The following is a 22,445-nucleotide window of genomic DNA, read 5'->3' as shown; positions in this document are numbered from 1 at the left end:
ATACAAATACTTGGGCAACCAATCAATAACATATGTAGCCTCTCGTATAGCTAATGATCCACACATGCAGCAGTTTACATCACAACAGACATACTGAAGCAAACATTCAGGCAGTTTAGTCACTAACCCATGCATTTAGTACGACACATTTATTCACTCACTCATACAGTCAGTCACGCACCTACTAAATCCTTCATCGAGACACTTATACATCCACTCATTCTTCAATATATCTAACATATTTAAACTTTACAGAAACACACAGTCACTGGATGATGTCATCAGTGATGTCATCAGTGATGTCATCAGTGATGTCACTGACCATGTCATGAATGATGTAATATGTGACATCATCAGCAGTGGATTGCGGGTGCGCGATATATAGTTAGTGCAACTAACTATATATGGAATTTCAATGGTTTTGTGTGAGTAAAATAAGGTTTTCTAAATGCTAATTCCTAACTATATATGGTCTATAACCTATGGTTTTTTCAGTGAATATATGTATATATATTCACTGAAAAAACCATAGGTTTGACACCAGTTATAGTTAGCTGGAAATTTTACTGATATAAAACCAATGAAATTCCACGTTATAGTTAGTTGGACTCACTATAACTTGCGCGTGTAATGCACTGCTGATGACGTCACGTGGAATTTCATTGGTTTTATATCAGTAAAATTTCCAGCTAACTATAACTGGTGTCAAACCTATGGTTTTTTCAGTGAATTTCATAGGTTTTGTAAATGCTACTTCCTAACTATAACGTATGTAAAACCTATGGTTTTTTCAGTGAATTTCATTGGTTTTTAAAATGCAAATTCAAAAATATCTCGTGTATACAACCTATACTTTTGTCCATAAAGTTCTGGCAATGTTTTTTTCGGAAACAAGCCGTTTTCTTCACTGTTCAAGTTGCATAGAGACTCCTTGTAAAGCGATACAGAATTAGAAAGTCTGTACCTTGCCTTTTTTTCAACGCATTAAAATTTGTCTGTAAATAAAAATAACCTTTCTAAACTTTCGTGCGCGACCCGGTGTGCGCACTCTCGGCAACAGTTCTCAATAAAATGGATAGCGCATTTCCAGGCTTTCGTGCGCGACCGTGTGCGCACACCCACCTATATATTTCGTGAAAACTTTGCAATCTGAACTTATTGAATTTCTTCATAGACCCATCAAAGAACTTATAATACGTCAAACAGACTAAACCTAGGCTTCTTTTTTAATATTATGAAAATTTTCATTAAATGGAGCCGAATGTCTTTTTAAACTTTCGCGTGTGACCGAATGTACACACCTTGGTATTTTAAAAAAAAATATAAAAGGTTTTATACTTTAACAATTGTATGCTTGAGAGAAACCGAGCTCGACGCCATCTTGCCCCCTTTTAGGCCCCATCACGAACATAGATAGCCCCACATAGCAAAATGTGATGTTATCGCCTGCCAAACTTCAGATCTGACCCCCCCCTTTTGCTCTCATGTCCTGTCGGAATGTCCGGCTGTAGATTACAATCACATGTTACATTTGGGAGGGGAATCGACATCAGAGCGACAAATATTAGAAATATACCACACGACAGCAAAATAACAGGTTAAAACGTTTTTATTCTTGAACAAAAATATATTAAAACAACTATGGAGAACCATTACGCGAATAGTCCGGAGGCGACACCACGCGCCAAGGCCTGTCCCCAGGATGAACCAAGGGATCCGTTCCTGGGGCCGTGGCAAAGAGCAGCCGGCCGCCATCGGCCGGAGAAGGCATGGGCCCGACCCGAGAAGTAGTTGTGGTCCCATTCTCTTCCTCTTTCGGCGCCTTGCAGGCCACGAGGGGGGGGATGTCTTGCATATGCCTCCGACCCCCCCCCCCCCCTCTCTTCATCGCCTGGTCCGGCCATAACAAATGTCAGCAAGACGCCGTGGGGTGCACTGGGAGGGAGAGGCGGCGCGGACGATCCTCTTTCGGCGCCTTGCAGGCCACGAGGGGGGGATGTCTTGCATATGCCTCCGACCCCCCCCCTCTCTTCATCGCCTGGTCCGGCCATAACAAATGTCAGCAAGACGCCGTGGGGTGCACTGGGAGGGAGAGGCGGCGCGGACGAGCCTCTCCCGCCTCCCCACGTGGAGGCCCCTCAGCTGCACCCCCAACACTCCACGCACCCGTCAAAGGACTCGTCCACTCTTGCGGTGCAGCAACGCTCCACGCACCCGTCAAAGGACTCGTCCACTCTTGCTGTGCAGCGACGCTCCATGCACCCGGCAAAGGACTCGTCCACTGTGGCGGTGCAACGATGCTTCGCCCGACAGGCTTGAGTCCATCAGCTCCTGCAACCCACTGACTGCCGGTGGTTGCAGATCTTTCCTTTCAAAATGCTGCCAACAATATTTTCTGAATGGCGTAGCCACGAGACGTTGGCGCTCTCATGCTGACGCCAGCCTCAGTTTGAATGACCAACAATCCGGGGCGCGGCGCGGAGCGCGTAACGTAAGCATAACAGGTCATATGACTTGTTAATAAAGCTTTTCATTGGTTTAGAAATATTTTTATGAGCATATTTGACTATTTTATTAAAAACACTACACATAACCTGTTTTTCAAGTTATGTTTAATTTTAAATGAAACGGTTTACATTTTCACTTTTTATTTCCAGTACATTTTAAAAATAAATGTTTATAATTCCATATGCTGAAGCACGTCAGCTTCCCACCCTATGTCATACAATTCTGACAAATCGGCATCCTCATCATGTTCTTCATCATCCTCAGGATTTAATTCATCTAAGGGATCCACTTCCACTGACGTTTCAATGACAAGTTCAACGATAAGATCGAGATCAACGGATTGCTTATTATCACTCATGGTTAATGTTGTCGTTATCTTTAAAGAAAGAGAACAACAATGAGATGTTGCAGAGTAAGAGACAAATCTCAGAGACTATAATAGTAATTTTTTTTAACAAGAGTAACATTTTGCAGCTATTATTTAGCCATGTCCAGCGATGCTGAGGAGGTGAGTCCTATGTCCAAGTTTTCAGTGAACAGGACTCATCTCTTTTTAACCTTGGATAAGCCTCACCAACTCTGTGTCCCCTGCTCATACTTAAATGTAAAGGGGCAGATTTATGTTAACTGGCGCATCCCCAGAGATGCACCAGTTAATGTGCACCGCTGCTCTGCCACCCATGGTGTGCCGCATTTACAATGTGGAGCACCATTGAGCAAAAACAACACAGATGCGTCACGCACCTGTGCCGCAAAAGCAGCACATTGCAGGAATCATGTCGTAAGCACGACATGTCTACTCCAATGCACAGGAGCAAGCCACACATTGCATGGTGCATCACTCCTTATGCCTGTTTCAAACAGGCGTAAGGATTTGATTCAGGAATGCTATAAAGCTGACTCAGTGAAATCTTCTAAATTTCACTGTGTTAGTTTTACAGGGCTTTCATGCAAATGAATGCCCACCTGCAACAAAATGCCTATATGAAACCTGACGCAGGTTTCATGTGGTGTAGAAAATGAAAATGTATATGTACATAAGCGACGTTCATTTGTGTTCACCCTCACCACTGTTGGAGTTAAAGCGAAAGTCACGGCACAGTGGCCCTGCCATCTTGCCCTCTTTTAGGCCCCATCACGAACATAGATAGCCCCACATAGCAAAACGTGATCTTATCGCCTGCCCAACTTCAGATCTGACCCCCCCCCTTTTGCTCTCATGTCCTGTCGGAATGTCCGGCTGTAGATTACAATCACATGTTACATTTGGGAGGGGAAACGACATCAGAGCGACAAATATTAGAAATATACCACACGACAGCAAAATAACAGGTTAAAACGTTTTTATTCTTGAACAAAAATATATTAAAACAACTATTTACATGACAAACGGCCGCAGCAACAAACCCACAATGCATTTCGCCGTCTACTTGACGCCGTCCCTGTCCCTCCTTCCCCAAAGTAGCAATGTTGGGCTACTTTTGGGCTGCTTTCTAGTAGGGTTTTTGAGCGTCAGAAAGTCTACAAAAGCCGTCGGCAACGGCCTGGGGTGGAGAACCATTACATGAATAGTCCGGAGGCGACACCACTTGCCAAGGCCTGGCCCCAGGATGAACCAAGGGATCCGTTCCTGGGGCCGTGGCAAAGAGCGGCCGGCCGCCATCGGCCAGAGAAGGCATGGGCCCTACCCGAGATGTAGTTGTCTTCCCATTCTCTTCTTTTTTCAGCGCCTTGCAGGCCACAAGGGGGGAATGTCTTGCATATGCCTCCGACCCCCCCCCCTCTCTTCATCGCCTGGTCCGGCCATAACAAATGTCATCAAGACGCCGTGGGGTGCACTGGTAGGGAGAGGCGGCGCGGACGAGCCTCTCCCATCTCCCCAGGTGGAGGCCCCTCAGCTGCACCCCCAACGATCCACGCACCCGGCAAAGGGTTCGTCCACTGTGGCGATATAGGGACGCTCCACGAACCCAGCAAAGGGTTCGCATACTGTGGCGGTATAGGGACGCTCCACGAGCCCAGCAAAGGACTCGCCCACTGTTGCGGTACAGCGACGCTTCACTCACCCAGCAGGGTCTCGTCCACTGTGGCGGTGCAACGATGCTTCGCCCGACAGGCTTGAGTCCATCTGCTCCTGCAACCCAGTGACTGCCGGTGGTTGCAGATCTCCTAAAAATGACGGTCGACTTTGCAGGAATGGGCCTGGCGTGAAAAGTTGGCCTGGTCGCCTGTTAACCAGAAAATGGGCCCCTGTCTTTCCTTTCAAAATGCTGCCAACAATATTATATCAGACTCTGCATCGGTACTTACTTATAAATGCAGAAACAACTCAATTAACACAAGGGCTCTTTTCAGAGCCACCTTATATCAAAGCACTCAAACTTCTGATTTATCTCTATTTTCACACTTTTGTAAATAGTTGTGCGCGCCCGAGTGCGCGCACCCCGCAACTTTTTTCGAAAAAAATATATATATATTTTCGCGTTTAAGGTCCTTACTGCACACCCTGAGAAAACCTACGCAGCAAAACAATCTCTACCTTTACCCCTTTCCATGTTCCAACGCTTTGAAACGAGAATATATTTACTCGCGCGCACCCCGCAACTTAAAAAAAAAATATATATATATATTTTCGCCTTTAAGGGCCTTACTGCACACCCTGAGAGAACCTACGCAGCAAAACAATCTCTACCTTCTCTCCTTTCCATGTTCTAACGCTTTGAAACGAGAATATATTTACTCGCGCGCACCCCGCAACTTTTTTCGAAAAAAAAAATATATATATTTTCGCGTTTAAGGTCCTTACTGCACACCCTGAGAAAACCTACGCAGCAAAACAATCTCTACCTTCTCCCCTTTCCATGTTCCAACGCTTTGAAATGACAATATATTTACTCGCAGTGACAAAATGGCGGTCAACACTTCCTGATTTCCTTCGAATCGAACGTTAACAGACGTCACGCAGCAAAAAAAATTCCGCTCGCACGCAGCCGCTTGAGTGCTCGCACCCGTCCGCGCTTATAGATATATAATTGACTTTAACTTTAATTTTCTCAACAACTACTGAACGGATTTACACCATTCCACAAAAAGCGTAATCTGCGAGCCGGACTCTACAGTTTTGCCAAATTTCTTATAAATCCATTCAGCCGTTCGACCTGTAGCCGTGTCTAAACGTCCTATGGAAAATAACATGGAGAAAACACGTTTTGGGACCCCCCTTTTATCTCAGCCCCCACTTCAGCAATCCCCCCCAAATTTTCAGGGACGGAGCGCAGCGGACTGCGCCATCTTCTTTGAGAAATTCGCAAAGATTCATCCACCAGGGCCAAAGTTAATCCAAATAGAATGTTGACGATTTCCTATGGAAACTAGGTCCTAACTATAACTACCTACTGGCGACCGCCAGTAGGTAATATATATATATATATATATATATATTAGTTAAAGTTACAACCTAGGTTCCATAGGAAAAGCATTTTTTGATTTGCTTATAACTTTGGCGTCGTTTGACGAATCTTTGTGAAATTCTCCACAAAAAAAGTCTATCCAGGTCAGCTCCTATCCTTAAAGTTTGGGGGTGATTCGTCAAGCGGGGGCTGAGAAAAAAGGGGGTCCTAAAACGCATTTTCCCCATGTTAATTTCCAGAGGAAATTTAGCGACGAGCTACAGCCCAAACTGCTGAAAGGAATTACCCCAAATTTGGCAGAAAGGTAGAGCTTGGTTCAGAAAGCGACCATTTTTTTAAAATGGTGTAAATCCGTTCAGTAGTTTTTTGAGAAATTCAAAAAATGAGTCAAAAAATCATTTTCCCATAGGAAACTTTGTGCAAGGCTACAGCCGAAACTACTGAATGGAATTACCCCAAATTTGGCCCAAAGGTAGTGTGTGGGTCAGAAAGCAACCTTTTTTTTAAATGGTGCAAATCCGTTCAGTAGTTGCTGAGAAATTAGAAAAATTGAAGTGTTGCTATCTGGGCGGAGCCTAAGTCCTGTGCACAAGCTTCACTGTGATTGCCTGTCAACAGTCCAAACCAGGAAGTGTTGGCAGCCATCTTGTGGCTCGGTAGAAGTGAGTCGCTAGAAAACAGAGAAACAAAGGTATAAAACAAGAGAAGGGGGCAGGGTAGAAACACCCTGACCCCCTAGGTCTGCGCAGGGGGTCCCAGAAGGACCCCCAAGACCCAAAAAAGATGTTTTTATTATTTATTTCGGCACGTTAGCACAGTGGTGCAGGGAGGGGGCGGGGCCTGACATAGCAAGTGTTCAAACGCACCCCCTTGCACATTGTAAATTGGGGGATTAAGTCCTCTTCAATCCAGAGGGTCCATGGGGGCCAACTAGCCCACCAGGTACCTCCAGTATGCGCGAGGGAGCTGCGTTACAGAGAGGTGTTCAGAGGCCACGCCCCTTTTTACACCTCCCTGCAACGCAGCTCTGTGGTGCTTACTGGAGATACCTGGTGGGCTAGTTGGCCCCCAGGGACGATCAGGAATCAAGGGATTTAATCCCCCAATGTAGAACACGCCTGGGGGCACGTTTGCACAGTAGTGAAGGGAGGGGGCGGGCCTGACATAGCAAGTGTGCAAATGCACCCCCTGGCACATTGTAAATTAGGGGATTAAGCCCATATCAATCCTGAGGGTCCCTGGGGGCGAACTAGCTCACCAGGTACTTCCAGAATGCACCAGGGAGCTGCGTTGCAGAGAGGTGTTCAGAGGTCACACCCCTTTTTACACCTCTCTGCAACGCAGCTCTGGGGCGCTTACTGGAGGTAGCTGGTGGGCTAGTTGGCCCCCAGGGACCTTCGGGACTCAAGGGGATTTAATCCCAAAATTTACAACGCTCCAGGGAACGCTTTTGCACAGTGGTGCAGGGAGGGGTGTGGCCTGATGTGAAAAGTGTGGAAACGTGTGGCACGTGTTAAGTTGGGGGATTAAGTCCCCTTGAAACCTGAGGGTCCCTGTGGGCCAACTGGCCCACCAAGTACCTCCAGTAAGCGCCAGGGAGCTGTGTTGCAGAGAGGTGGTACAAGGCCACGCCCCCTTTTTACACCACCTTGCAACGCAGCTCTGTGGCGCGTACTGGAGGTAGCTGGTGGGATAGTTGGCCCCCAGGGACCCTCCGGACTCAAGGGGACTTATTCCCCTAATTTACAACGCACCAGGGGGTGCGTTTGCCCAATGGTTCGGGTAGGGGGCGTGGCCTGATGTGACAAGTGTGCAAACGCGCCCTGTGGCACATTTTAAGTTGGGCGATTAAGTCCCCTTGAATCCTGAGGGACCCTGCGGGCCAACTAGCCCACCAGGTACCTCCAGTATGCGCCACAGAGCTGCGTTGCAGAGAGGTGTTCAGAGGCCACGCCCCTTTTTACACCTCTCTGCAACGCAACTCTGTGGCACTAACTTGAGGTACCTGGTGGGCTAGTTGGCCCCCAGGGACCATCAGGACTCAAGGGGAATTAATCCCCCAACTTAAAAGGCACCAGGGGGCGCGTTAGCACAGTGGTGAAGGGAGGGGGCGGGCCTGATGTGACGTGTGTACTTATGCAATCAGTCTGCCAAAACCAAAGCACTTATAAATTCACCATGCACTCTCCTTGCAGTACTCTAATCATCCACTCAGTACCCATGTACTCATGCAATGACCCAGGCACTAACTCATGGCAAGTACAGAGGAGGTCATGCTAATCACAGGGGTACCCCAACACATAGTGTTCCCTAGTGTATGTAGGTGTTTTCACTGTATTCTAAGTATCTTTTAGCATAGCACTGGCTCCGGTCCTGGTTAGTCAGAGTCAGTTAACACCAGTACACGTCAGTAAAAAGTTGGGGGCACAGGAGTACTTTCTGCTCCTCTTTTGATTCTTTCTGCACATCTCTTGCTTCCTGCACTTTTCTTCATCTTTCTGGATTCTGTTGACTCTCTCAGCATTTGTCTTGCTTCTTTCTGCGCTTTTCTTCCTCTTTCTTCACATGTCTTACCTTTGTAGGCATAGTTGGAAATTAGCATTTAAATAACCATTGAAATTCACTAAAAAAATCATAGGTTTCAGGAACGTTCTAGTTAGTTGGACATTTCACTCATACAAAACCATAGAAATTCCGCTGTTATAGTTAGTTGAGCTAACTATAACTTGCGCCCTCGCAATGCACTGCTGATGACGTCACATATTACATCATTCATGACATGGTCAGTGACATCACTGAAGACATCACTGATGACATCATCCACATGCAAATCTGATGCACCTCCTCATACCTTGAGAAAACCTTTGATACACCCACTCTAAAATACAGGCTACCATTTTTGAAACAATAGAGACACCAATACCAGTTACTACGTATGCATTCAGTGAATCATAGGTCTACACACACATCCACTCATTCACCCATACAGTCACTCATACCTGGAGTGACTCATCAAAGCAACACTATTATAGGCACTCATACACCTATACAAACACTCACACACCACTACTCATCCAGATTTACACACACATCTGGTCAGTCATGCAAAGAATCAATCACACTTCTATTTACTCGCCTATACAGTTATACACACACAGCCTCACTTATTCATACAGTTACTAACATATACTTACTCTCTTTTACAATCACTGATACAAGTACACACTGATCCATACAGCTACTCACACAATCACTGCCTCTCACGTATAGTCATTTATATACTCCAACTCTCACATGCACTGTCTTTTACATATGTATTTACTTGGACATGTAGCACTAAGATATCCATTCACTCACCAACTCACCCATACACACACTCACCCACCCGTACAGCTGTTTCCACATGCACTCTTGAACCCATACACCCAGTGAATGAAGCACTCACTCATCTATGCACAGTCACACACCTCCCACCCACACACACTCAGGCACCCATACAAATATTCATGCAACCAATCAATAACCCATATAGACACTCATGTAGCTACTCACCAGCCAATGCAGCAGCTTACACAGCATTAGACAGACTAATACAGACATTCACACAGTTTAGTCACAAACCCATACATTCAGTAAGACACATTTAATCACTCACTTATACAGTCAGTCAGGCACCTACTAAATCCTCTATCCAGACACTTATACACCCACTCATTCTTCAATACAACTTGGCCAATATATATATATATATATATATATATATATATATATATATCTATAACATATTTAAACTTTACAGAAACACACAGTCACTGGATGATGTCATCAGTGATGCCATCAGTGATGTCACTGACCATGCCATGAATGATGTAATATGTGACGTCATCAGCAGTGCATTGCAGGGGCGCGAGTTATAGTTAGCTCAACTAACTATAACAGCGGAATTTCTATGGTTTTGTAAGAGTGAAATGTCCAACTAACTATAACGTCCCAGAAACCTATGGTTCTTTAGTGAATTTCAAAGGTTTTCTAAATGCTAATTTGTAACAGTAAATATATATATATATATATATATATATCTCACACACAGTCTCTCTCTCTCGTTAATATTATGCTTTTATGATTAACGCTGTGACTTGTGATGTGGCCTAAAAATATTTAAAAGTAATATTCTAACTTTTATTACAGAGTAATGCCAGAGTTGCCTCAGTACGATAATGAAGATCTGAAATCATACGGTGATGAAGAAGAGGAACCTAGTCTGTATGTTTTTATGTAGTTATTTACAAGTATACCTTTTTTCTAATGGAATTGAGTTTATTACATCATTTCGGATATGGTCCACATTTTAGGCTTATTGTACACTCATCGCTTTAAGGACGACAAGATGATTTGCATTTCTGGAATGGTGCCAGGGTTTCTATGACCTCTGGGTACCCTTTTAGAGGTCTACCCAGGTTGAAGGTGATGGAAAGTAAACAGCATCTTTTGGCTGCCTAGTGGAATTTAGTTAATGGTTTATTGACTTTCTTACAGTTTGAGGGATGGATATATCCATTGGTGCATATTTATTTATGTTTTTTTTAATTTACTTCTAGGGTGTCAGCCTAACTTCAATGTAGCAGAGCGTTGTACATACAATAACATATACATGCAAATACAATAGAACAGCCTAACTAGAGAAGAGTGATAGATCAATGTAAAACATGATTTGATCAGTGGTTGATCACTGTGTTAGTAGGTGTTCTTTTATAAAGTAGCCTTCTAACCTTTTGAAAAAGATCATGAAAGAAGGAGTGTGTCTAAGATCTTCTGGCAAGGAGGTCTAAAGCTTTGGTGTGTGACTTGGTTGGTTATGTCCGCTATTTCCAACATCAAAATTTCTAGCATATCAAAAAGTGTTATAGTTATGTAATAAATATTTTTGCCAATTTCACTGTACAACCAAATAATTTAGTGTATGTCTTAATTGCCCTCATTAAGTCCCAAAAAGTAAGAGACATAGAATGAAATACATTTTATGTACCCTTTGTTGAGCCTTAGTAAGAGAGAAAATAATTTGGGGTTGCTTTTGAATGCCTTCTAGATGCTGACATTAGAATATATTAGACTTGTGTTATGTTTTACTAATAGTATTTATGCTCTGCTCCCACCGACCTCCTCACATATATTGTTAACGTAGAGGTTGCTGGGGAGCGCACCTTCTCTATTAACGGCTGGCCAGTGGGGTTTTCGGGACATGGGAAAAAGCTATGATTAACATTTGGCCTTGTAGTTCTTCTTTATTTGGCAGATCAGATGTGCACTCTGATAGTTGTACGAAAATGTTAAACTAGTGGTGCCACTTATTTGTTCTGCTACATTTAATCTTCTTGCATATATATTTTAGCTCTCCGCCAGCATCCCTCATGTCTGTCCTTGCCACCCTTGAAGATTTAATGGATAAAATTCTAGAAGACATTCCAGTTGGAGAATTTGTACTAGTACAGCCGTCAACTGAAGAGTTCTGTTATGTTTTAGGATATCTTCTTGCATGGAAGTTACTATTAACATTCTTCAAAGCTGCTTCTCCCCAAGTACGTATTGAAACTGTTTTAAATGCTCCATTGGTATATTTTATGTTTGTTTGTGGATTTTACCCTTTAGCAATTTTTTTAATAAAAGGGCATGTGAGTCTATATTATTTACTACATGTATCATCACACTCTTTGAGTCTTGAAGTCTGTTGCAAAACTGTGCAGGTCAACAACTTAATCCAGCTCCAGAACTAATAGAGATACATTGGTGCAGAATTGCGTAGTCCATTTAATAAACATTGAGGCTCTTGAAGAGATCAGCAAAGTTCCCATAATATGATCATAAATCCAAAAATTACATTTCATCCATACATACAAAAGTCACTCTTAACACAGTAACTCCTGACAACCTACACATGTTTAGTTATTAGCTTATGAGACATTTATTTTTCTTTAGTCCATACTTACTGGAAAATGCCAATGCTAAATTGACAGTTATTAGTACTGGGCATCACCTTTTTTAACTGCTTTAAAAAAAAAAGTTTAATCATGTAATACAAATAAGCTCCTAAAATGACATAGGTACTGTCAGTAACACAGTAACATATAACTTGCCAATGTGTTGAGGTTAAAATGCGTACCGCCATGAGTTCCGGTCAACTTCATATTGTTACCTCAAGGGTAGATCCGCTACTCCCCCTAATGGGGCCTCATACGTCTCACCTGTGGTGCCTTGATGGTCGCATGCCCAGTAGTGCACATAGTGTCTCAACCTCCAGTAGTGGGCTCTTGTGCAGGACCCCATTCAACTCTAACACCAGTCACTGAGCTCTCCGCATGCTGTGGCAGTATTCTCCGCAGCCCAGGCATTGTCACACTATAATGGACACCTTTTACTAGCCTCATCATGGGGCTGTGCCTGTCCATCCAGTGCCTCAGCGGTCGTCGCCTTCCCCTCCCCTTCAGTCCCTTCATGCCCCTTCATGCCCCATACTCTGCCACTCTTGACAGTCATCCTCCAGTCGCTCGTCCATACAAACTTCTCTCATACGTCTCAGGTATGCCCATGCCAAATTCACTATGTGCCTAGTCCATGCCAGGATCGTGGGTCCAGTAGGAGATAGTCATCGGATGGCTATCCTTCGTTTAGCCAGCAAGAGTCCCAGTTGGGAAAACCTGTAACGCACCCTGCCTTCCTTAAACCATGTAAAAAGGCCCAACAGACAGTATTTAGCTGTGGTTTTAAGTAGTTAATTCCCCCCTGCCCATAGTGAGTTAAACTGCCACAGCTCCATATCATGTGGATGCACCTCACTCCATCTCCCCATTATCTCAGGCACTCGTCCGTGCTGACGGGGTATATTTTACTAAGTCTTGTAGGGGCCAGCTACGCTTGATGTAGGACATAAAAATGACTCAATTTGATAGAGACTTCTAGCTGCAGATTCCTTACCTTTGAATTTCCCAGGCGTGAGGCTGGATCCGGAAGCTCTCGCTGAGCAATACCCCTTGCGCACGCCATCGGGTGGCTCCATTTTGCTCCGCTTGACGTCGTCGCCGGTGTCGTTACCATCGGTTATGACGTCGCAGTACCTATATAGGCGCCACCCAGGCGGCGTGCGAACATCAGTTCTTTTCTTTCTGCGCCAGTTTATTGCCGATCCGGGAAGAGCTACCCCATGTCACTTTTGACAGGTTTTTTTCTCAACGTTTTGTCGACTTTTGTATTTTCTTCATCGGGTGCGAGGGATGTTTTCGAAGAAAGGCAGGGTTTAAGCTGTGTGGGGCCTGTCCCCGCACAATGACGTTCACTGATCCCCACCTCGTGTGCCTATGGTGTCTTGAGTGCGTCCATGATCTGTAGTCGTGCTGACTGTCGGGCCAACGCACCGAAGACCTTGAGGGAGCGGGCTTTGACGCTCCTTGTGGCCCGACAGCCGACACCATCAAGCGAGACTCCGCCGAGGTACGGGTCCCGTTCAAGTAGGAGGAGGTGGCGGATCCGCTACCAGAGCCCAAAGTCCTCTTCGTCCCACTCGAGGTCGTCGGGACACCTTGGGAAGAGGCCCCAGAAGAAGTACAGTCGAGCTTTGTCTTACCTCAAATGTCGTCCGTCGACAAAGGAGGTAACGAGAACTGACGCTCTATTCACGGTTCTGCAGAGCCGGATCCTGGGTCGACTTTGCTCCTCCCCCCATTTCCAGGAGCCTGAACGCCCCCGCTCAGATTAAAGAGTTTTATGAGGCCATGTGCCGTGTATTTGAGCGGGCTGACCCCTCGGGTGAGGCTTTCAGGGCCTGCGGGGATGGAAGGGGCCCCATCGGAATTGACAATGTCTGCCCTGGCCAAGGCGCTGGTGGGGCCTCAGGGATTAGATCCCGGATCTAGTTTGGACCCGAAGTCGGTGCCGCCAGTGCCCATCGCGGCACCAGCCCCATCCTCATCCCGATGTTGTCACCTGAGCATGTTGATGTGAGTCGAGAGAGTAATGGGAGGAGTCTATGGACCCTCTAGATCACCAGGATGACTCCGAACAACAGTTGGACTGGTATGGGGAACTTGGGGATGCCAGTGGACTGGACACTTCTACAGATACTAGCATGCTGTCTCTGCCAACCGTGGCTACAGAGTAAGGGGTATCTTAGGCCATGATGGTTAAGATCAAGAAAGCAAAAGACACACAGATGACGGATGGAATGCAGAGCAAATCAAATATTCTCCCCCAGTCAATAGATCTGGGTTAAATCCATCTTTCTTGTACTCGCCATGCCACCCTAGTTTAGACCCAGCCATGTGAAAATCAGTCTTGACCCTTTGCCTCATGGGAACCGCCCTGCGCGCTCTGCCAAGTCAGGTCCTCCCTGGACCGAAAAACAGAATCCTGGGACCGGTTTTGGAGCATCACCCCTCCTCAGCCAGACTAGCTTGAATCCAGTGACACAGTGAGCCCGGGACCCATGTCTGGGCATACCCTGCGCACTTAGGGCAAGAAAGCAAAAGAAACACAGATGATGAATGGAATGCAGACAACATCATACATTCTGCCTCAGTCAATAGATATGGGTTAAATCCATCATTCTTTTGCTCGCCATGACACCCCAGTTTAGACCCAGCCATATGTCAATCAGTCTTGACCCTCTACCTCATGGGAACAGCCCAGCCCGAACTGCCAAGCCAGGGCCTCCCTGGACAGGAAACAAACTGGCTGTGGGTCCCATGCTCTCCATGCCGCTGGAGTCATGTTAGCCTGGCTGATGAGGGGTGATACCCCGAAACCGGTGCCAGAATGCTTGTTTCCAGTCCAAGGATGACCTGGCCTGCCAGTACGGTCTGGACTGTTGCCATGGGTAACAGGCTCAAGACTGATTTGCATATGGCTGGGTTTAAACTGGAATGGCAGGGGGAGCAAAAAAACGAAGGATTTAGGCCCAGATCTCTGTACTGGGGTGAATGTTTGACAATAATTAACATTCTGTCCTTCAATTGTTCTTTTTGCATGGTCGTTAAGAGGGCAGCTGAGCTCCTTGGACTGGAGCTACCCACAGTGGAGGTCAGGACTAATCTCCTGACCCAAGTGCCTCAGCCCAGGGCTTCCAACACAGAACCTCTTTGCCCTTTAATGACACACTTACTTATGTCCTTCTAGGCATGTGGTCCAAGCCTTGCACAGGGGTTCCTGTAAATAGAACAGTCGCAAGCTGCCATCGCCCAGCTCTGGGCGACCCAAAGTTCCTTAGCCGACACCCCACCCCAGAAAGTTTGGTGGTGCAGGCCTCTACATCTCAGGGCGCATTCCATTCTGCCACTCCGGATAGGGAATCCAAGAGGCTGGATTCATTTGAGAAGAAAATGTTTTCTTCTTCCAGCCTGACATTGCGGTTGGTGAATACCGCGTGCTTAGTGGGCCGTTTCTCCCACTCCCTTTGGGAGACAGTTGCACAAGTGCTGCCACAAGTCCCGGAAGAGGCCAGACTGTGCTCTCTCAAGCTGTTAAGGACAGGAAAGATACAAAAAAATTCACCATCAGGTGTGGCCTTAATGCAACGTATTCGCTGGATAGATCAATTTCCACGACAGTGGTCTTGCGGCGCCATGCCTGGTTTAGGACAATTGGCTTCTCGGGTGATGTCCAGGCAAATCGGATGGACATGCCCTTAGATGGGACACGTCTTTTTAGGGGAAAAGGTAGATTCGACCCTAGTGAGGTCAAGGACTCTCGGACTATGGCCAGATCCTTGGGCCTCTCTACTACTCCTCATGGGCAGCCTACCTTTTACTCCTATTGTGGCAATGAAAAGGGTTTCCAGCCACTTCAACCCAATCCTAGCCACCATCCTGCGCAGGCTTCTCAAGCTGTGCAAGGACGTTGATGCGGTTCATTCCGGCCTAGGAATGTAAGCCACAAGTCGCTGGCCATCCTGCCCTTGGCAGCCGCAGCCTCCAAGCACTCCTAGTCTGACTCCTCAAGATTACACTACTCCCGTTGGCAGGAGACTCCATCTCCCCCACTGGAGGTCCATAACATCGGACAAGTGGGTCTTGCAGATCATTAAGGAAGGTTATTCTCTTCCTTTCCTTTCCTCCTCCCATTCTGCTAAATCAGGAACTGCTAATGGAGACTCATTTAAATTTGCTCCAGGAGGAAGTAACAGTTCTCATTGCCAAGGAAGCTATAGAAAGGGTCCGTGTTTCAGAAGTAGGCAGTGGCTGTTGTTTCCGCTACTTTCTGATTCCAAAGAAGAACAAGGGGCTACGGCCTATTTTAGATCATTGCACTGTCCATCTCTTCCTCAAGAAGGAGAAATTCAAGATGCTCACTCTCAGGTCTTGGCTGCCCTAGACCAAGGAGACTGGATGGTAGCGCTGGACTTGCATGATGTGTATTTTCAAATCCCCAGTCTGCTGGGCACACAGGCGTTACCTGTGGTTGAAGGTAGGCCACAAGCACTTTTAGTTTACTGTGCTCCCCTTCGGCCTATCCAGCCCCTCTCAGGTATTCACCTAGGTGATGGCAATGGTCGCAGCTCATCTGTGCAGGTTAGGGGTGTCAGTCTTCCCCTACCTCGGCGGCTGACTGTTGAAGGCGACCTCGCCCCAGGCTGTCGTCTCCCACCTTCAGACTACTACGAGCCTCTTGTATTCACTGGGTTTCTCTATAAAACGTGCCGAAGTCACACCTGGCTCCTTCTCAGACACTCCCTTTCATTTGAGCTGTGGACACAATGCAGGTTTCGGTCTACCCTCCCGAGCAGCGAGTCCAGGCCTTCTGCATCCTGTTAGTAAAGCATGCCAGGTGGCGTATGTGGGCTCTGCAGTGGGACTTGAAGTTCCAGTGGGCACAGCATCAGGGAAATCACACTGATGTGGTTCAGATCTCTGAAGGGACTGCGAAAGATCTGCAGTGCTGGTTGACGAACCGCAATTAGATCTCACAGTCGTGACAGGTGCGTCACTTCTGGGATTGGGCGGCCATCTGGGAGAAGTGGAGATCATGGGACACTGGTCTCCGGCGGAGTCTGGGTTCCACATAAATTTGTTGGAGCTCCGAGCGATTCGGTTGGCATTGAAGGCATTTCTTCCCTCTGTCAAGGGGAAGTTAGTGCAGGTGTTCACGGACAACACCACCACCATGTGGTAATGCAACAAGCAGGGCGGGTTGGGGTCGTGAACTCTTTGTCGAGAGGCCCTGCATCTCTGGACATGGCTGGAACAGCAGGGCATACCGTGGTGGTCTCTTTCAGCAGTGGGGAGAACCTTGGGTAGATTTGTTCACCTCCGAAAAGAACGCACAGGGTCAGCAGTACTGCACGCAGGATTTTCCATGGCGGCTAACGCTTGGCGACGTTTTTCATCGTGAGTGGAGCTCAGGCCTGCGATATGTCTTTCCATCCATACCACTCCGGCCCAGGGTTCTGAAGAAAATCAGGAGCGACCTGGCCCAAGTCATTCTTGTGGCTCTGGACTGGGCGAGGAGATTCCGGTATTCAAAGCTTCTGAAGATGATCATCGATCCTCCGATCAGGCTGCCCCTTTGAGAGCATTTTCTGTCGCAGTAGCAAAGGAAGGACCTCCACTCGAACCTGTCAACTCTGGGCCTCCATGCGTGGATATTGAGCGGCGGCAGTTGATGGCTTTTGACCTTCCTCCCGAAGTATGCAACGTTATTTTGGCGCCAGGCGGTCCTCCACTAAGACGGTATACGCCTGCCGTTTGCAGAAATTTGTATTATAGTGTACACCCACTTTCTGCTTCTCTTTCTACTGTTCTTTTGTTCATTCTGAACCATGCCCAGCAGGGCTTTGCTTTGGGAACACTCAAGGGTTACCTTTCTGCTCAGTCTGCTTTTTTGCGGCTGCCAGACTAGCCCTCTCTCTTTAAGTCTCCTATTGTAAATAGATTTCTGAAAGGACTGACTCACTTGTTTCCACCCACACCCTTTGTTATGCCACAGTGGGACCTTAATTTGATCCTCATCTACCTGATGTATGCTCCCTTTGAGCCTTTACACAATTGTTCCCTCCTGCTGTCGACCATCAAAACAGCCTTCTTAGTGGCGAATACATCTTCCCGGAGGGTGAGTGAGTTGTAGGCGTAATCTTGCTTGCCTCCCTATCTATTGTCTTTTCCAGACAAAGTGGTGCTTCGCACCCAGGCTTCCTTTTTGCTAAAAGTTGTGACCCCATTTCATCTGGGTCGATCCATCATTTGCCCACCTTCTTTGCTGCCCGTATCCTTCTAAGGAAGAGGAGCATCTCCACCGACTGGACTCAAAAAGAGCGTTGTTGTTCTACCTTGACAGCAAAAAGGAGTTCCGGGTGGACGACCAACTCTTTGTGAGGTACATCGGAGCTAATAAGGGAAGGGCAGTGCAGAAAAGGACCATCTCTCGCTGGGTCGTTCTCTGCATTAAGATCTGCTATGCCCAGGCAAAGAAGCAGCCCCCTGAGGGATTAAGGGCCCATTCCACCAGGGGAAAGTCAGCGACTACGGCCTTTGCTCGGGGTGTACCAGTCCTAGACATCTGTCAGGCAGCAACGTGGGCATCATTGCACACCTTTGCCAAACATTACTGCCTGGACAATCAAGTTTGCAGAGATGGGCATTTTGCCCGTACAGTCCTGCAGGACTTTCTAGTTTGAGGTATTGGTCCGCAACACCCCACCTGGATGGTATGGCTTGGGTATCTAATTCAAAGGTAAGGAATCTGCAGCTAGAAGTTTCTATCAGATGAACAAGTTACTTACCTTCGGTAACGCATTATCTGGTAGAGACTCTGTCTAGCTGCAGATTCCTTACAGCCCTACCCATGCCTCCCCGCTGTGGGGACTGATATTGTAGAGCTAGGGTTACTTCGTGGCTACGTGCTTCTGGCATGGAAAAAATGAAAAGTACGGATGTCCCCGTGCCTGGGTGGTGCCTATACCAGTACCCTAATGTCCTAACCTATGCTAATGACGCCAATGACATCACGCGGATCAGAGTGGGGCATCTAGATTGCGCACACAAGGGGTATTGCTCAGCAAATGTTTCCGGATCCAGCCTGACGCCAGGGAAATTCCAAGGTAAGGAATCTGCAGCTAGAGTCTCTACCAGATAAGGCATTACCGAAGGTAAGTAACTTGTTCATCTGATAGAAACTTCATTTGACTTGCACATTACTGGACACTTCCTTCACCAGGGTGCAGGCCTTATTCCACTCTGCAGCCGGGATAGGTTTTTGTGTTTTCGCCTCCTAGCAATCGCAAGCCCTGTAGGCAGCCTGTGACCAGTCATCTTTTATGGCCCGATAGTTATGGGACACTAGTCTTCTGAAGGATCTAACTCCAATATTACACCCAGACAAGTGCCACCAGGAGGCTATGAAGTCCTCTGAAGGCACTTGGGCATCACTTTGAAATGTATGATAATCTTTTTATTTTGGCCAGTGGGTGCCTCCTTACAATTTGCATGAATTGAGACGTTGCAGGAACATTTTCCTTGCTGGCAAGAAGTGGCCCAAAGACTGATATTTCTTAAAGACATGCATGAACCTGCTTCCTGCCTTGTACCACCTGTGCTCTCTCCGCATCCTCTTTTTTAAGGCTTTATTTTAGGCTTATATACTTTTGCCAGACATACCCATAATGTAATACATCATCAACGTTTCGACAGTTGTAGCTAGTAGACATTTATCACCAGCAAGCATTGTTTTGTGTAACTGATTTTAATTGTATTTATTCGTATTGCGCATGAACCTTTTCCTTTTCCTGAGCTGTAGCAATTCAACTTTGCCATGTTTTGAGAGACCAAACTCCTGGGCATGAGCATTTATTGACTCATGTTTCACCTGGTGAAGTTCACGAAACAAGTTCCAAAGAGCTCCAGTGCACAGTCGAATTCTCACAAAGTGTATAGCTGACACCACGGGAACAATGTTATTGCTTTTTGCAGATTGCAAGCAGTGTCAGATTAGGGAAGTATTGCTACTTTTGGTCTTCTGCGCATGCTCATTTTCTTTACTGTTAAGACAAAATCGTTGGAGTTTCTCTGCTAGCGCATTTCCAGTACACCTACATTTGTCTTATGCAAATGCCTTGTCCTCCTAAATTTACCCCAATGAAAAACAGAACCTGAAGGTAAAGTCCTTCAATTTGAAACTGCAGTGTGTCTGAAGTGTGGCTTTTCATGGGGAATGTATCTTTGTACTGCAGCAAAGATAATGTCTATATCACATTACAGAAGTATACCCATGTAGATTTTTTTAAGAGACCATATTGAATGTATTGTTTTTTTTTCTCATTAGCCCTGGTCTCTGAGCAGTACTTCAAACACTCTGTGGAACACTCCATTCCTTGGTCGGTGAACCAGTTTGAGCGTGGAATAAAGTGGGATGGTTTGGGTCCCTCTTTTATAATTCTGGTCCAATCAGATGTTTATACACTTTGTAAGGTTCTGTATAACGTTCTGCAACCAGTTTGAGGTGGTTCCCTTTCAATCGTCATTTTCTGTCTCTCATGCAGACGCAGCTTTTGAGCAAGGTGATGTCTCACACACAAGTTAGTGATAATGCTGACTTCAAAAAGAAATATCTAATACATGGACACCATGAAGTGTGAACTCTCCACACCTGCTGTCATTAGCCTTCTTGAAGCAACAATGAAGGAGAGACTAAAGAGCAAGACCTGCATAGAACCGCCCTCACTCTTAACAGCAGAATATTCTGACTCACTTTCTCTTCCACACCATCTACCAAGTGCAGGAAAATCTTATCCGCTCCTCATAGACTATCTTTGAGCATCTCTGTCTCCATTCTTCCACACTTTGGGGGTCTGGGTCGCCACTCCACAACAGGAATGCAGAGAGTGCGCTTCCACTGCCTGGAGAAGCTCTAACCACTGCCCATCCTGGAGCATTGTAAACCAAGAGCCATCCAAAATAGATCCAGCTGGTTTCAAGAATCCTACTGACAGTGCACATAAAGTCCAGCTGGCATGCAAAGGGCATACATCGCTCGTGCATACATGCTTTCGATACACACATGGAATGTCAGCGCAAAGATCAGATGTTACATTTCAGTAGAACTTTACATGAATTTCAGCATGCTTTTTACATTTAAGTTTATTAGCACTGCGGCAATCCTTGCTGAACTCCCATTGGGAGAACACATTTGGATCAAAAAGCAAACAAGACCACACGGGAAGGAAAGTTGGCATCCTGAAAACATGAGCAGAAATAAAAGAAACAAATAGGTTGCATAAACAAACCTACATGCACAAAAGGACAAGACTACAAGTAATAGGGTAGTGCTCCATGGGAGGGGTCAACACACAAAAAGGAGGAACATCTAACACATTGACCACAGAGAAGCAAGCTGTTGCGAATGACACGCAAAGCAACAAATTAAAAGCGATGGGCGGGCTGTAAGCCCACAGAATAAATACAACATGTCTTAAAGAGACAACGCATGTGCTGCCTAGTCGATGCCTAAAAAAGGGCATGCTAGGTATGTCAGCCAGGTCACAGAACAAGGCATTAAAAAACACACTATGTTAGTATCTTTAGGGGGATAATGAGTGTGTTGACAACAGATCTTTCATAACATTAGGCTGAATCCTTGCTCATATGAATTAGGTCAAAAGTCCATTTTATGTAGAAAAAGGCTTTTTATTGATTTTTTAGTAAAAACATGAACAGCCGACACGTGTTTCGCCCCCTATGGCGATTCACGCCAGGGCTTTTTCAAGGCTATTTACAATTCAGTTCGCTCATTGCAATCAATTAAGAGCCTTTTTCTACATAAAATGGACTTTTGACCTAATTCATATGAGCAAGGATTCAGCCTAATGTTATGAAAGATCTGTTGTCAACACACTCATTATCCCCCTAAAGACTTTACTGTTTAAAACTCAAGAGGTCCATTGTTTTTTTGAGTGTGTTTCCTTTACAAAAACTACGTGAAGACTGATATAGCCTTGGATTTTCCTTTGGACCACTCTTCCTCTCTATACACTATGTTAGTGTACTAGCCAGATTTAATTTATGCACTTAGTGCAATAAGGAGTGTAACTGTTTTCTTCATTCCATTTTTTTTATTCGATCAAAAGCTCTCAATTAAAAATGTGCATGAAAGATGTTTTGGAATTTCTGACGCAAGAGAATTGGTAAACCTTGGCAAACTATATGTGACAATAAAAAGTTGGTAAATGTTGATTGAGAGGGTTTTGTAGAATAGGGAGATGAGTAGAGGATATGAGGGAAATTAGGAATTACTATGGAGGAGGAGACTGACAGGACGATTTTTAATACTATAAATGTATTAGTACTTTGTATCTGTTGCGTATACCCAGTTAGCCTCGATGGGGAAATATGTGCTTTGTTTGAAATGTACATGTTCCATTTACGGAATATTAACCTTTGGACATTCACAATCTAAGTTCTACATTTGCCAGTCTAACCCTTATTGCTGCAAGCAGGTGCAGTTTTGTGTTGATAAACTACGTGTACACTCTTGTCTTAAATTTAATGGCAGTCT

General features: G+C 45.8%; 1 protein-coding gene across 2 annotated transcripts in view; it reads left to right on the top strand.

Moving 5' to 3' along the window:
- Positions 1 to 22,445, top strand: part of LTN1 (listerin E3 ubiquitin protein ligase 1) — a 386,602-nt gene that overhangs the window by 308,063 nt on the left and 56,094 nt on the right. For both annotated transcript variants that reach the window (XM_078658380.1, XM_078658379.1), the window contains 2 exons: positions 10,107 to 10,181; positions 11,308 to 11,494. In XM_078658380.1, coding sequence (XP_078514506.1) covers positions 10,107 to 10,181; positions 11,308 to 11,494 — 262 coding nt within the window. The remainder of the gene's footprint in view (positions 1 to 10,106; positions 10,182 to 11,307; positions 11,495 to 22,445) is intronic.

The sequence above is a fragment of the Lissotriton helveticus genome, chromosome 8 (genome assembly GCF_964261635.1).
Source record: "Lissotriton helveticus chromosome 8, aLisHel1.1, whole genome shotgun sequence".
NCBI lineage: Eukaryota > Metazoa > Chordata > Amphibia > Caudata > Salamandridae > Lissotriton > Lissotriton helveticus.
This window is presented reverse-complemented; position numbering and strand designations above follow the sequence as displayed.